The sequence below is a fragment of the Mustela nivalis genome, assembly GCF_964662115.1.
Source record: "Mustela nivalis genome assembly, chromosome: 1".
In the NCBI taxonomy this organism is placed as follows: domain Eukaryota; kingdom Metazoa; phylum Chordata; class Mammalia; order Carnivora; family Mustelidae; genus Mustela; species Mustela nivalis.
Window position 1 is genome coordinate 115180454 of NC_139020.1, and position 17386 is coordinate 115197839.

The following is a 17386-nucleotide window of genomic DNA, read 5'->3' on the forward strand; positions in this document are numbered from 1 at the left end:
AAGCCACCATCTTTCTTAGAAGTGACAACACATCACATCACTTCTGCCATATTCCATTTGATCCTGCCCATATTCAAGATACTCACACACAGGTTATGAATATTGGGAAATTGGGATAATTGGAGGCCATCCTAGAGACTACCTACTGCATAGACCAATGGGTTTTAGTGGAGCAAGTAATGAAAAGTTCATTGATAAGATTTTAGATTCCATGCTACAGTTAACCCTTAAGAAACTACTACTGGTTGAGTTTTGGTGCAGTATCAAAGGAGAATATTCACAATGATCTCAAAATACTACTAAAATACTTCTCCCCTTTACAACTATGTATCTGTGTCAGGTTGACTTTTAATTTCCTTCATTAACTTGAGCTATAGGAATAACAACAGATTGAGTGCAGGAGCGGATCTGAAAATCCAGCTGTCTTCTCTTAAACCAGTTATTAACAGAGTGTTATGAAAATGTGATGCAGTGCCACTCTTCTGACTAAATTTTTATTCTCCACCTATCCCACTTGCCTGTTCTATGAATCTCCTTTTGAATCTTTTATTTTTATTTTTATTTTATTTTATTATTATTATTTTTTTATTTATTTGAGAGAGAGAGACAGTGAGAGAGAGCATGAGCGAGGAGAAGGTCAGAGGGAGAAGCTGACTCCCTATGGAGCTGGGAGCCCGATGCGGGACTCGATCCCGGGATTCCGGGATCATGACCTGAGCCGAAGGCAGCCGTCCAACCAACTGAGCCACCCAGGCGTCCCTCCTTTTGAATCTTTATTAGCATTTTGTAGCTTAGCCTCATTGACCTCAGCGACCAGCATTCCTGTTACATGGGCAATAGAGTGAGAATACAAAGGACTAATGTTTGCTATATAGAAGATGGCTTGGAAGAGTCAGGAAACACATACTGAACAGGCAGGTGGGAGTATAGGCATTCCTATCTTATTGTGCTTCGCAGATATTGTGCTTTTTACAGATAAATGGTTTGTGGCTACCCTGTGTTGAACAAGTCTGTCTGCGCCATTTTACCAACAGCATTTGCTCACTTCGTGTCTCTTTGTTACATATTGGTAATTCTTGAAATATTTCAAATGTTTTCATTATTACTATATTTATTACGGTGATCTGTATGTAATCCATGATCTTTGATTGTACTATTATAATTGTTTTGGGGCACCACAAACCACACCCATATAAGGTGGTGGATTTATTTGATATGAGTGATTCACCAGCCAGCCATTCCCTCTCTCTCTTTGGGACTCTCTGTTCCCTGAAACACAGCAATATTGAAAGTAGGCTGATCAATAACCCTATCGTCCTAAGTATCCTAGTGAAAAGAAGAGTTGCATGTCTCTCACTTTAAATCAAAAGCTAGAAATGATTAAGCTTAGTTACAAAGGCATATTGAAAGCCGAGATAGGCCAAAAGCTAAGCCTTTTGTGCCAGTTAGCTAAGTTGTGAATGCAAAGGAAGAATTTCTGAAAGAAATGAGAGGTGCTACTCTTTGGAACACAAACATGAGAAAGTGAAACAACCTGTTGCTTGCTGATAAGGAGAAAGTTCTGGTGTCAGGATGGAAGATCACACCAGCCACAACATTCCCTTAAGCCAAAGTTTAATCCAGAGCAAGACACTCTTCAATTCTTGGAAGGCTGAGAGAGGTGAGGAAGCTGTAGAAGAAAAATTTGAAGTTAGCAGAGTTTGGTTCATGACGTTTAAGGGAAGATGCCGTCTCCATGACATAGAACTGCAGAGTGAAGCAGCAAGTGTTGATATTGAAGCTGCAGGAAGTTCTCCAGAAGATCTAGCTCAGATAATCCATGAAGGTGGCTACACTAAGCAACAGATTTTTCAGTGTAGACAAAATAGCCTTCTATTGGAAGAAGATGCTGGCTAGGACTTCCATAGCTAGAGAGGAGAAGTCGATGCTTCATATCTTCCAAGGACAGGCTGACTCTCTTGTTAGGGGCTAATGCAACTGATGACTTGAAGTTCAAGCTGGCCCTGATTTACCATTCTGAAAATCCTAGAGCCCTTAAGCTTTATGCTAAATCTTCCCTGCCTGAGCCCTGCAAATGGAGTAACAAAACCTGGATGCAATATATCTGTGTACAGCATGTTTTACTGAATATTTTAAACCCTCTGTTGAAACCTACTGCTTTTAGAAAAAAAGATTCTTTTCAAAATATGACTCTTCAATGACAATACCCCTGGTCATCTGAGAGCTCTGATGGTATTGTCCAATAAGATTAATGTTGTTTTCAGGTTTGCTAACACAACATCCAATTCTGTAGCCCGTAGATTAAGGAGAAATTTTTATTTTCTAGTCTTATTATTAAAGAAATACATCTTATAAAGCAGTAACTGCCATATATAGTGATTCTTTTGACGGATCTGGGCAGTGTAAATTGAAAACCTCATAGAAAGGATTCACCATTCTAGATGCCATTAAGAACAATTCACGATTCATGGGAAGAGGTCAAAATAACATCATTAGCAGGAGTTTGGAAGAAGTTGATTCCAGCCCTCATGTATGACTTTGAGGGTTCAAGACTTCATTGGAGGGGCGCCTGGGTGGCTCAGTGGGTTAAGCCTCTGCCTTCGGCTCAGATCATGATCCTCAGGGTCCTGGGATCGAGTCCCACATCGGGCTCTCTGCTCAGCAGGGAGCCTGCTTCCTCCTCTCTCTCTGCCTGCCTCTCTGCCTACTTGTGACCTCTGTCTGTCAAATAAATAAAATCTTTAAAAAAAAAAAAAAAGACTTCATTGGAGAAGTGAGTACAAATATGGGTAGAAATAACAAGAGAACTAGAACTAAATGTAGAGCCTGAAGATGTCACTGAGTTGCTGTAATCTCTAGATAAAATTTTAGTGAAGGAGGGCGCCTGGGTGGCTCAGTGGATTAAGCCGCTGCCTTCGGCTCAGGTCATGATCTCAGGGTCCTGGGATCGAGTCCCGCATCGGGCTCTCTGCTCAGCAAGGAGCCTGCTTCCCTCTCTCTCTCTGCCTGCCTCTCTGTCTACTTGTGATTTCTCTCTGTCAAATAAATAAATAAAATCTTTAAAAAAAAAAAAAATTTTAGTGAAGGAGTTTCATCCTGTGGATGAGCAAACAAAATAGTTTCTTGAGATGGAATCTACTGGTGAAGGTGCTGTGAAGATTGTTGAAATGACAACAAAGGATTTACAATATTACATGAACTTAGTTGATAAAGCACCAACAAGGTTTGAGAGGATTGACTCCAATTAAAAAATATATATGTATATATATATATATTTATTTATTAAATAATCTCTGCACCCAGTGTGAGGCTCACGACCCCAAGATCAAGAGTCACATGCTTCACCGACTGAGCAAGCCCAGGTGCTGCTTGGTTGGCTCCAATTTTGAAAGTTCTACTGTGGGTAAAATGCTATCAAATGACATTGTATACTACAGAGAAATCATTTGTGAAAAGAAGAGTCCATTAATGCAGCAAACTTCATTATCTTAGGAAGTTGCCACAGCCACGCAGCATCAGCAACTAACACCATGATCAGTCTAGCAGCCATCAACATAGAGGCAAGGCCCTGCACCAGCAAAAAGATTGCAACTTGCTGAAAGCTCCAGTGATGGTTAGCATTTTTTAGCAATATTGCACATATAATGGACTACAGTATACCGTTGTTCCTGGAACAACTCAGGGGTTAAGGGAGCTGAACCCCAGATAGTTGAAATCTTCATATAACTTTTGACTCCCCCCACCTCACCTCCTTTGCCCACTCCAAAACTTAACTAATAGTCTGCAGTTGACTGGAAGTCTTAACCAATAATGTAGTTGATGAACACATATTTTCTATATTATATGTACTATATACTGTATTAACAATAAAGTAAGTTGGAAAAAAGTTATTAAAACATCATAAGGAAAACACATTTATAGTACCATACTGTATTTATCGAAAATACCCACATATCAGTAGACCTGTGCAGTTCAAATCTATATTATTCGGTGGTCAACTTTAGTGTAAATGTAACTTTCATATGCACTGGGAAACTCATTTGACTCATCTTAATGCAACATTTGCTTTGTTGGGGTAGTCTGGAACCAAACCTACATTATCTCTGAGGTATGCCTATAATAATGGTTTTAGGACTAGAGGCGTTGTATATGGCCTGCGGATAGGTTCTTGGATAGACTTAGCATAAACTAGGAGGAAACAAATGGGAGGAGGTTATGAGCCCAAGAAATAAAAGGGGTTGTGTCCAAGGGTCGCAAAAGAGGAAGTAGGAGACTCCCCCAGGAGATTAGGGGACTGATTTAGAAGGGCTAAAGTGGGAAAAAGGTGGGTAGTTGTGAAATATTGAGTGGCCTGACTTTGGCAGTTTCAAAATAGAAGAAAATTATCTTGTATGTACTACCTCTGCAATAATCATATGCTCCTACCATTCTATACCCTTATCCTCAGATATCCTTACTTTCCTAATTGTTACGGTTAGAAAGTATTTGCTAAAGAGTTTTAAGAAAGTATTCTTTGAGAGGCCATGTTATTCCTGCTAGAAACATATACATTTGAAGTAGGAACTCTTGATTAAAATTTAGAAGATTGGAAAGAATAACATTCCTTGCTGCTGCTTTATAAAGGAAAGGAGGGAAAGAAGGAGGAGAAAGTAATGTAATATTTAAATTTAAAAAATTTCAGTTTAATAATTTCAACATAAAATTCAATACAGAACTAAAACATGGAAGTTTCTTTTTCCTTTTTTTTTAGATTTTATTTTTTAAAAATTCATTTATTCATTTATTTGACACAGAGAGAGAGAGAAATCACAAGTAGGCAGAGAGGCAGGCAGAGAGGGAGAAGCAGGCTCCCCATGAGCAGAGAGCCCAACATGGGGCTTGATCCCAGGACCCTCAGACCTGAGCCAAAGGCAGAAGCTTAACCCACTGAGCCACCCAGGCATGCCAGATTTTATTTATTTATTTGACAGAGACAACAAGAGAGGGAACAGAAGCAGGTGGAGCAAGAGAGGGAGAAGCAGGGGGAGTGGGAAAGGGAGAAGCAGGCTCAATGCAGGCCTTAGTCCCAGGACCCTGGAATCATGACCTCAGCCTAAGGCAGACGCTCACTGCCTAAGTTACCCAGACACCCCTTTCCTTTTTTAAATCAGATCTCTTTTCCTTGAGATAATTTTGTGGTTCTTTAATATAAATTCACAAATGTGTGGGGCCCTAGGATCAAGCCCTGCTTTGGCCTCCTTGCTTAGCGGGGAGCCTGCTTCTGTCTTTCTCTGCCTGACACTCCCCCTGCTTGTGCTCTCCCTCTCTGTCAAATAAATAAATAAAATCTTAAAAAAAATACAAAAGTGTATATAAGTTATATACAGATAATACTTCAAAAATGACATTTTTTAGGGGCACCTGGGTGGTTCAGTCAGTTAAGCATGATCCCAGGGTTCTAGGTTCTGGGATCAAGCCTCACTCACATCAGGCTCCCTGCTCAGCTGGGAGCCTACTTCTCCCTCTCCCCCTGCTCACGCTTGCGCGCACGCGTGCGCTCTCTCTCTCAAATAAGTAAGTAAAATATTTTTTTTAAATGAGATTTTTAATGTTTAGTTCTGCATTTTGTTTTGTTTTTTGACTTAATTCTTGGATATAAAATTATATAATGGCATGCACCGACTTTTAGGAAAGATGCTTTGACATGGGATGGGGGACTTTATCTATTTACTCTTACCACTATTCATCATTTATTAATATGAAACATTGCTCTGTTTACATGCTGGCCAGGCATGCCATTAGCCTATTTATTTATTTATTTATTTATTTAAAGAGTTGATTAATTTATTTGACAGACAGAGATCACAAGTAGGCAGGCAGGCAGAGAGAGAGAGGGAAGCAGCCTCTCTGCTGTGCAAAGAGCCCCCCATGGGGCTTGATCCCAGAACTCCAAGACCACGACCTGAGCCAAAGGCAGAGGCTCAACCCACTGAGCCACCCAGGCGCCCGGCCATAAGCCAATTTAATAACTCTTACCCATATTGAAGGAGTTGTTAAATGTCCTTGTTTATTATAATGTATATAAATGATCTGAACATATACATATAGGAAGATAACATTTTAATTATTTTTTTTAGACTTTATAAAATACTTAAGGATTGGGTAATAGATACTATATCAGGTATCAGAAGATCTTGGTTCTGTTTATTTTTCTTTCAACTAACCCATTGTGTAATTGTGGGAAAAAAATTTTCTTCCAAAATTAAAAATGTTTTTGGTGTTTATAATTCTACATGTGTATTCGTTAACTAATAAGTTGTTCTTAGATATGGTTTAGAAGAAAGGAACTCACTCAAGTGTTACACCACAGGATAGTCAGAAACCCCTTAGGCTAACTTGAATTAGATGTTTACAGCATGTATTTAGCTTTGTCACCATGGAGAGTCATTCTCAAAATCTTTTTTGTTCTGTCTTTTACACAAGTTTGGTTAAGTCTCTTAACTGGGTCTTAATTTTCTTATTTGTAAAACAGAATGGTAGGGCTAAAGATGGTTGAGTTAATTTTACATGAATGACTTGAAAGTTTTAAAATATTTTTTGAAGGAGGACACCTTTATAATCTATGAGTGTTTTCAAACAAATACATATAGATAAGGAAGATTTTATAACTGTTCCAAATTTAGGTATAAATTTTTGTATCATTTCTGTTTTTTTTCCTCCTAAAGCTCCTAAAAGACGACGGCCTGCACGTTCAATATTTGATGGCTTCCGAGATTTTCAAACTGAAACTAGTAGGTATCTTTTACCAGTTTATTATCTCTCTATTTTCTTTCTTCTCCCTGCTTTTTCTCCCACATAGAAAACCACAAGATGGAGAAGCACCCATATACTCTCCTACAGGTCAGGATCATGGTTTGTTCTATATAGTTTTTCCTAAAAAGAAAAAGATGATTAATATCAGGCGTAATTACTTTGAGGAGTCACCTTATTTTTATTTATTTATTTATTTATAAGATTTTATTCATCCATTTGACAGAGAGAGATCACAAGTAGGCAGAGAGGCAGGCGGAGAGAGAGGGGGAAACACTCCCCACCGAGCAGAGAGCCCGATTCGGGGCTCGATCCCGGGAACCTGGGACCATGACCTGAGCCGAAGGCAGAGGCCCTAACATACTGAGCCACCCAGGCACCCCCGTCACCTTATTTTAAAAGGAAATTATGAATTCAGTCTGTGATTGTTACTAACTTCCCCTTGAGCTAAATTGTTCCAAATGCTAACCTAACTGGTGATAGAAAAATAATAAGAATGATGCAGAAATGTAAGAAATCTGGTAATTTACGAAGTAAATTAACTTTTGAATGAGCACTTAAATGCTGACTATAATAAAAGAAAAAGATGGTTTCCCTCAAGATCCTGACATCTTACCTCACATGAGTCAGAATGGCTAGTATGAAATAGACAAGAAATAAGTATTGGCAAAGATAATAGAGAATGGGGAATTCTTGTGAACTGTTGATGGGATTGCAAATTGGTGCAGCCACTATGTAAAACAATATGGAGGTTCCTGGGCTCCTGAGTGGCTCAGTGGGTTAAAGCCTCTGCCTTCGGCTCAGGTCATGATCCCAAGGTCCTGGGATGGAGTCCCACATCGGGCTCTCTGCTCAGCAGGGAGCCTGCTTCTTCCTCTCTCTGATTGCCTCTCTGCCTACTTGTAATCTCTGTCTGTCAAATAAATAAATAAAAATCTTTTAAAAAATTAAAATTAAAAAATAAATGGAGGTTCCCACCAAAATTAAAGCTAGCAAAACCATATGACCTAGTAATTATAATTCTGGGTATTTATATCCTAAGAAAACGAATAGGCATCCCTTTGTTTATTGCAACATTTTCTGTAGCCAGTTTATGGAAGCAATGTAAGTGTCCCATCAATAGATGAATGCATAGAGAAGATGTGGTATTTACATGGTGGAATATTACTAAGTCACAGAAAAGAATGAAACCTCACCATTCATAGCAACATTGTGGACCTTGAGGGTATTATGCTAAATGAAATAAGTCAGACAAAGAAAAATACCATATGATTACACATATATGTGGTATCTAAAAAACAAAACAAACAAGTGAAAAAGAGAATAGATTGGTTGTTGCCAGAGAGGACTGGGAGGATAAGCAGAATAGATGAAGGGGATTAAGAGGTATAAACTTCCCATTATAAGATAAGTCACAGTGATGAAAACTACAACATTGGGAATATAGTCAGTTAATACTATACTAACTTGTGTGGTGATAAAGGGTAACTATGTTTAACAGTGGTGAGCATTTTGTAATATATATCATTATCGAATCACTATGTTTTATACCCGAAACTAAAAAAATACTGTATGTCAACTGTACTGCAGAACAATACATGACTAATTGGTAGAAAAAAGAAAATCCTGAAATCTGTCAGTTAAAGGAATGACCACAATGAAAATGCTTATTATAGGGGATTGAAAAACAGAAGAGGAAAAAGCCACACTACCCAAAGCAGCCATTCTTTAACATTTTGGCTACAGTTGTTTGGAATAGGTTTATAATTTTCTGTGAAGTAAGTTAGAATGACATTCTTGGCCACATACTTTTAGAGGATTCAGTGGTGATTTAGCTGTGGAATCTTAAAAGAAAAGGAGATTTGTTTAGAGAATATGAAAAACCATTGGACCATGCTTGATTTTGTAGTTGATTTATAATGAGCTCATTGCAGACAGATAGGTCTTAAAACTTTGAAGACAGTTGAAGGGGAACCCAGACTGATTCATGTTATCCGGGGAAGACTGTACCCTTCCAGGAGAAGGTGACAAGAAGTGGTCTTTCTCTCTCACTACCAGAATCTTTAAAGATTGGGAATGTAGCTCAAAACAACAGATAAATTAGGCTCACTTTCAGAACTGGATAAATGGAGATGAAAATTTTCTCCTGTGCTCAAGTTTGCTTGCAATATGAGAAGGAAATATTTTGATTAGTTGACTCTACTGTAAAGCTTTTGTACCTACATTTGAATTTGAACACCAGGAAGTCTTAAGAGTCTCCCCACCTTGCTTTGTATGTGTTTCACAATCAGCATTAGCTGTTTAGATTTGCATGAGGTCAGGCATGTTTTTCAGTAGTTCTTGCAGTTGATGCATGTTTTTATATTTTGAGATTCACGCTTTTATTTTCTGACTAACTATATCTTTTCTATCCTCTTGTGTTGCAGTTCGGCAAGAACAGGAATTAAGAAACGGAGGAGCAATTGATAAGAAACTAACTACCCTTGCAGATCTCTTCCGGCCACCCATTGACTTGATGCATAAAGGGAGCTTTGAAACAGTAAGTTTTTGGAAATTGTAAGCCTTAGTTATGAATCCTTTTGCATTTTCAGTGCCATTTTTTTCTTTCTAGGAACAATTTTTCAGAATACAGAGAATTGGCATCTTAATACGTATGACACAAATATGAAATACCTAAAAGATTGCACTGATTTATATTTCTACCAGCAGTATTTGAGATTGTTTCATAAAATCCGTTTATTATGCTTGTGTGGTATCACTTAAGAGTTTTTGCCATTTGGTAGTTTTTTGTTTTGTTTTGTTTTAATCTTGTTTTAGTTTGTGTTTCTTTGATCACTACTGAGAATAGTGTGCCTGTGTTTATTGGCCATTTGTGAATTGTAGGTATTTTTTGCCAATATTTCTATGGGGATCCTATTTTATTTTATTTTTCTAAAGATTTTATCTATCTGTTTATTTATTTATTTTAAGATTTTATTTATTTATTTATTTGACAGAAAGAGATCACAAGTAGGCAGAGAGGCAGGCAGAGAGAGAGAGGAGGAAGCAGGCTTTCCATGAAGCAGAGAGCCCGACTCAGGACTCAATTCCAGGACACTGAGATCATGACCCGAGCCAAAGGCCTCAGATGCTTTAACCCACTGAGCCACCCAGGTGCCCCAAAGATTTTATCTATTTATTTGACAGACAGAGATCACAAGTAGGTAGAGGGGCCGGCAGAGAGAAGGGGGGGAAGCAGGCTCCCTGCTGAGCAGAGAGCCCAGGACCCTGAGATCATGACCTGAGCCAAAGGCAGAGGCTTAACTAACCAAACCACCCAGGTGCCCCAAGGGATCCTTTTGTATTTTAAAAGAATATCTGTGTAGTAGCAGAAGATATTCTCCTTCAGTTTTCTGGTTTTAATTTGGCTAAAGCCCAAGAAAAACTTTACAGAACAGGTTTATGTGATTTTCTGCTAAATTATAAGCTTAATGAGGGCAGGGGTAATATGTTTCTTTTTATTTTGGTAATCCTTGAGACCCAATTTCTGGTTTTTGTTGTTGTTGTTGTTTTTAGATTTTATTTATTTATTAAAGTAAGAGGAAGAAAGCAGGAGCTAGGGGGGAGGAGCAGAGGGAGAGGGAAAAGAAGATTCCCTGCTGAGCCAGGGACACCCCCCACACACACCCTCAGCCAAAAGCAGATGCTTAACTGACTGATCCACCCAGGTGCCCCCAGTTTCTGGTATTTTATGTTAAATGAATGAGTTTGCTTAGAATTTTCAATATTCTGTTGCTGTGTTTAGACAGTTGCTTTTGTGTGTTAACTAGCATGTTAATGCTCTTTTGAGTCAGAATAGCATTTCTATAAAGATTTTATTTATTTATTTGACGGAAATCACAAGTAGGCAGAGAGGCAGGCAGAGAGAGAGGAGGAAGCAGGCTCCCCACCGAGCAGAGAGCCCGATGCAGGGCTTGATCCCAGGACCCCGGGATCATGACCTGAGCTGAAGACAGGTTTTAACCCACTGAGCCAGCCAGGCGCCCCAGTCATGATTGTTTTTTAAATGATTTTGTACTTTGACATACTCTTAGAGTAGCCTAAATGAAATACTGAGGATTAAAAATTTAACTAAGCCTGTACTTCAGTTTTAATTTTCTGAATTGTAAAATCTGAAAGTGTTTGGCTGCTTGTAACAGAAAATCCAAATGATAATGATTTGTCTAAGCCTGCCTGCCTGCCTGCCTTCCTTCCAGGTTTTATTCACCTATTTGAGGGGAGAGACAGAGCACAAGCATTGGCGGGGAGGGGGCAGGGACAGGGAGAAGGAGGCCCTTCACTGAGCTTGGAGCACGATCTGGGGCTCAACCCTAGAACCCCAGACCATGACCCAAGTCAAAGGCAGACACTTAACCAACTGAGCTGCCCTGAAGCCCCAAGCATTTCTTTTTGTCATGTAAGTAAGACTAGAGTTGAGAGTCTTTGATGATTCATTAGTCAACTCAAAGATGTTTTCTTCTTGGCCTAGTGCTCTAAATATGGCAGCTGCCTATCCTTTCTTCTGTTCTGGTGTTCAGCCTTAAGAGAGAATAGCAGCAATATAAAAGACAAAAAGGATCTGAGTTTGTTTTGCCATGTTTTCCATTTTTTAGTAGCTTCTGAGTTGCTCTAGGGCTTAATGAAATAACTATGAACTTAGTTTAATTTGATCACTTTGGATTCATAAAAGCAGTTACTCTGTTGCTTGTTCTTTGAAGGGAAATGTGAATCTTTTTTGATATTATCTGACATTTGATTCACTTTGTTAAGTTGTATCACCTTTTTTCTTTGTATTTCATGACCTGTATTATTCACAGCAGTCCATTTATTCACTGATAATACTAATTTTTGTTTAGAAATCTGTAAGTAAACAGTCCCACAAAAGGTAGACATTTAATTATGACTAATGATATATATTAGTTTTATAAAAATTGGGGAGGTAATATGCAAAATTAACTCACTGAAGATTAGGAAGGTGAATGTTAAAAATCAGAGGAACACTGGCTGCTCAGGCAGTGTCCATAGGTTTGGGCACTATCTTAGATGTATTTGAGCCACAGTTTTACAGGTTTAGAAACTGGACTTTCTTAGTGTAATTAGAGGTAACCAAATGAGAGACTGATTAATTCACTTGTTTACTCAGTAACTATTTTTGATATGTATATACAGAGAGAGAGAGTGAGGGGGGAGAGAGAAAGAGAGGAGGAGGAATTTCAGGTTATAGTAGTTGTTGGGAGAAAGAATAAAATAGAGTGAAGGAAAGAGAGAGAGGGCTATTTTTTGTTTAGGGCCATTAAGTTTAAGTGTTTTTACTGGTAAATTGAAAGCAAGGTTGATTTCATTAATTTCATAAAAGTTTATAACTCTGAGGGGACAGAACTATTTTATTTTATTTTTAAAGATTTTTATTTATTTCAAAGAGCACACACACAAGGTGGGGAGAGTCAGAGAGAGAAGCAACTCTCCACCCAGCAGGGAGCCTGATGTAGAGCTCCAACCTGGGACTCAATATCATGACCTGAGCCGAAGGCAGATGCTTAACCAACTGAGACATCCAGGTTCCCCCAGAACTATTTTAGATAGGAAAATGAGGGAAATTTATGAAAGGATGAGATTTGATAGAAACCTGAATGGAGTGAGGGAGTGTGAATTATAGGAAGGTCCAGGGGAAGAGTAGACAAAAGAGTTAAGTGTAAAGGAACTGGTACTAGAAGGACCTAGGCCTAGTTTGGATACAGCCAAGAAAACCAATGTAGCTAGAGGTGAGTGAGCAAAGCACTTCAGATGAATGATCTGACCTGAGCAATGGAACATTTCTTAGGTTTTCTTTTCTTTTTCTTTGACTTTTCCTTTTTTCCTTTTTTTTTTTTTTTTTTTTTCCCTCAAATAGGCTCCATAGCCAGCATGGAGTCCATTGCGGGGCTTGAACACACAAGCCTGTGATCAAGAGTTGGATTATGAACGACTGAGCCACCCAGGCGCCCCTTAGATTTTCTTATTTTTCTACTTAACCCTTAAGTTCTGTGAACACAGGGACTTTGTTTTATTTACTATTCCATAGTGCCTGTAAGAGTTTCTGGCACATAATTGGCCCTTGTTAAATCTTTGTTAAATTATTGAACAGCATAATCTGGAGTATATTGTACAGAAAGAATCAGAACAATTTCCTTGATATTCCTTATTTTAATAGGAGATGTGTATTTATTTGTTAAAATTGTCATTCAGTTACACATGTACCTAGTCATAATCACTAAGAGTACTTTATTTACTAATCTCAAAAGTACTTGCTATAAATGAGGATAAAAGTAATTAACATTTCCATAAGAAAGTACTGGCATATTTTAATATTTCCTTTTTAGCTTTGTAGATACATCTTTATTATTGGAACAAATTATTTTTTCTTCTATATCCTTATTTTTCATACTTTCCTGATCTGTCTGGAACTGAGAGAGAGGTTAGTCTTTACTGTTCCCCTTGTCATGATAAATCCCATCACATACCTCTCTGTTTGGTATAGCCACACTTGCCCTTGGGTCTTCCTGTAATGGCTTTTGACTGTTGACTCAGAACAGCCAAATAGATTGCAAGAGGGAAGATTCATCATTGTCACATGGTTCACTCTCACCTCCAGTACTTGACTCATACAATTTGTCTACTTAGTGAGATTGCGTTAAGATTTTTACCTTTTGTCCAGACATTGTTGCTATGCATGACATTTGTATTTTCTTTGGCTCCTTCCTTCTTAATAGATCTTAATAGGTTTTTTTGTTTCTGGGTTTTGTTGGGGTTTTTAAAAGATTTTATTTATTTATTTGTCAGAAAGAGAGGGAGTGAGAAAGCAAGAGAGTGGCAGGCAGAGGGAGAAGCAGGCTCCCCACTGAGCAAGGACCACCCCCCTACCCCCGACAATGTGGAACTTGATCCCAGAACCCTGGGATCGTGAACTGAGCCGAAGGCAGACAGTTAACTGATTGAGTCACCCAGGTTTCCCAGATCTTCAGGTGTTTTTGCTGTTAAGAGGTTTTGTCCCCCAATGTGAGCTTCATGAAGGCAGGGATTTTTGTGTTTTGGTAACTGCTGTAAGCCAGCATCTATAACTGTACCTGAAACATGGCAGGCTCTCAGTAAGTAACTGTTGAATGAATGAATCTGATGAATGAAGGCATGAATGCAAGTAAATAAATTTTTTAAACACAGAAAACAAGTGACTTTATCATTTTTGAACTCTGGACTTTATTTTTTAAAATATTTATTTATTTTAGAGAGAGTAGGGAGGGGCAAAGTGGAGGGAGAGAGAAAAGCAGACTCCCTGCTGAGCATGGAGGGCATGCTCATAGGTTTGGGCACTATCTTAGATGTATTTGAGCCACAGTTTTACAGGTGAGCTCCGAGGGTGTCTTCTCCTAGAGTTGGGATGGGGAGCTCCACCTCATGACCCTGAAATCATGACCTGAGCCAAAATCAAGAGTCAGCCGCAAAAAAGTCAGCCACTTAGCCAACTGAGTGACCTCAGATGCCCCTAAACTGAACTTTTATTATTTTTGATTGTACATTTTTTTTCCTTGTCAATGTTGTATTTGAAGCAGATGTAAATTTATCTTGTTATAGGGGTATGTACTCTCCAGAATGTGTTAATTTTTTCCTTTATTCTTAGATGTTTTTCTTTTCTTTCCTTTTCTTTTTAGAGAGGGAGAGAGAGCACATGGGGGTAGAGCGACAGAGAATCTTAAGCAGGCTCCACATTCAGCGTGGAGCCCAGTGTGGGGCTCAGTCTCATAGCCCTGAGATCATGACCTGAGGCAAAAATTAAGAGTTGGATGCTTAACCCACTGAACCACCCACACATCCCTCAAATACTTTTCTTCAGTTAAGACAGTATACTTACTTAACCACCCATTTATTAAATCTATGTGAATGCTATAGGTATGGAAGTAAGTGGAGCATTATTACTTCTAGGAACAAGGAGTTATTATATTTGTATAATAAAATTCTTATTGTACTATAATTTAAAATAAGGCTTCAACCAGTTAAATACAGCTTCTTGGCTCAGTACATGGATACTTCTTTTTAGAACTTGGGTTTTCACTCGTGGGATCAGCGAATATTAGAAAATTGTTTTGGGGGGATTCATACAAAAAAACAAGTTAACAGTATCTGCAAGATTGTGTAAGCCTTAAAACAGAAGATATTCCTGGCTTTACATCTTATAATACTTCAGAAATGTTTATGTTCTTCAGTGATTAATCTGAGTGAATTGATCCTTAAGATTTTCTCATGTCAAACTGATAGGAAAAGAATATTATTCTAGGACAGAATTATTCAAAACTGTACCTTTCATTTTGGATCTTATGCAGAGGTTTGAGGTACATTTGTCTATTTGCCTTCCTGCTATTCTTTTCCTATTTGGCAGTATTTTATAGGTCTTTGTAGTAATGAGGAACTGTGAAGCAAAAAGTAAGCATTCATGATTGATATTTGTACCATACAGTAGGGAGCCTTGGAGATCATACTGAAATATTCTGTGATGCTGTGATCTCACGTTTTGAAATCTATCTTTAGGAATAACAACTTTAGGAGAAGACACCCTCGGCAGCTCTAATGAAGTGTTTAGGGCGATTCTGTAAGATAGCACATGGCTGATAGTTAGGATGAAAATGTTATTTGAAACTGTGTATGGGAAACACATTTTGAAGTTATGTATACACATGTATGGAAGTATTGAAGAGAAAACAACAAAGTAATACCTACTGCTTACATCTGTTTAAAAGGAGAAATATTTGTGGATAGGGATCAGAAGAGATAATACAATATAATTAGGTGACTTGTCTACCTTGTTTGTGGAATCTTTTTTAGGTAAAGATGTTTAAATGTACTGTAGAAATCTAGTCATTAAATACATAACAGTGTAGAAATGAAAAGCGTTAATTTAAATTTGAAGAACGCTTGAAAATGGAGATAGTATAATTATATACATATATGCAAATTAACGTAAATACCGTATAGATACTGAAAACTCTAGATGTTGTACTGAGGAAAAAAATATTTATGAAGACAACTTCTGAATTCTGAAACATATCAGTTACCAAGTAGAAAGTCTTCCTAACAAGTGTTATGTTACTTTATTATTACAGGCCAAAGAGTGTGGCCAGATGCAAAATAAGTGGCTAATGATAAACATTCAAAATGTACAAGACTTTGCATGCCAGTGCCTCAATCGTGATGTATGGAGCAATGAAGCTGTGAAGAATATTATCCGGGAACATTTCATTTTCTGGCAGGTGAGGAGAGTTAATCAAAACTTTTGTGGTATTTTACTTTTATGTGGATGTTGGGGAAGAAGCATTAGGTTATAAAATGGGGAAAAAATTAATAACAGTTAAATTGTGACATATGAAAAATTAAAGCCACCTATAATGGCTGAAATAGTAAGGGCAAGTGAAAATAAGGGCAGCAATGAAGAACTCCTAAGGAAAGGAGGAAAAAAAGAACTATGCCATGTAAACCATATAATACTCATATCTCAGAAGAGTTTATATATGTATATATATTTTTAAAGATTTTATTTATTTATTTGACAGGTCACAAGTAGGCAGAGGCTTTAACCCACTGAGCCACCCAGGCACCCCAATATATTGTGATTTATTAAGGTGCATACAGTTGAGAGGAATGACATAGGTAGACAGATAAACAAGAAGAGCAATAAACTGGGAAGGGAGGAAGAACAGATTAATGTTTCTGTAAGTTTCCAGAGGGATTGAGGGCAGGAAGTTGAGGGATTCACACCAGATCACTTTCATTTTCTATTTAATGTAGTAAGATTCTAACACATACCAAAGGTGTATTTGGATAATTAATTGCTGTTAGTATATAACAAGGATATAGTTGACACTTAATTTTTAGAAACTTACCTTTTTTTAATACCAATGATTTAACAGGTTTATCATGACAGTGAGGAAGGTCAGAGATACATACAGTTTTATAAGCTGGGGGATTTCCCCTATGTTTCCATCCTGGATCCACGAACAGGTAAGATTTATGTCTGCTTATAGTCTTTAGCCTCTCATTTATCTTTCTTTTTCTCAATAATTGATCTGTAATATTTGACTTGGATCCAATTTCAGTTATTTGTAATAATTTAGATAAAGGGATTTTATTCATGCCCTTGAGAAATGTTTAAATATCTGTGAAGTATGTGTTTAAGAGTCTGTTTCTGTTAACTTTGGGAGATGGTAGTATTTTATATTTTTGTACAGTTCTGTTCTTTCAAAGAATAGCTTTTTATCTTTATTGTCCTTTTATAAGGGATCCCCTTAGGTTTTCTATCCTTAAAATATTAAGATTGTTCAATTACTGGGTATAATCCCACCAGAGAAGCAGAGGGTAGAGCTAGTTTTATTATTTTACGTGAATTTCATATAGATAGTGCTTTGTCTGAATCTCTTCTTAAATGTCAGTTTGTGGTATTAGCAGATAACGTAGCTCCCCTGCCATGATGGTTGGGAATCTCTTAGGTTGGTTATAATTAATGTATCCTGTAGTTTATGAAGACACAATGTAACTTATGCTGGTGAAGGGTAGA

General features: G+C 37.8%; 1 protein-coding gene across 1 annotated transcript in view; it reads left to right on the forward strand.

Moving 5' to 3' along the window:
- UBXN7 (UBX domain protein 7) overlaps positions 1–17386 on the forward strand; it is a gene marked incomplete at its 5' end in the record, with an annotated part of 59761 nt that overhangs the window by 24236 nt on the left and 18139 nt on the right. The window contains 4 exons of the mRNA XM_082700020.1: positions 6705–6770; positions 9216–9328; positions 15939–16085; positions 16743–16833. Of these exons, the coding sequence (XP_082556146.1) occupies positions 6705–6770; positions 9216–9328; positions 15939–16085; positions 16743–16833 (417 nt within the window). The remainder of the gene's footprint in view (positions 1–6704; positions 6771–9215; positions 9329–15938; positions 16086–16742; positions 16834–17386) is intronic.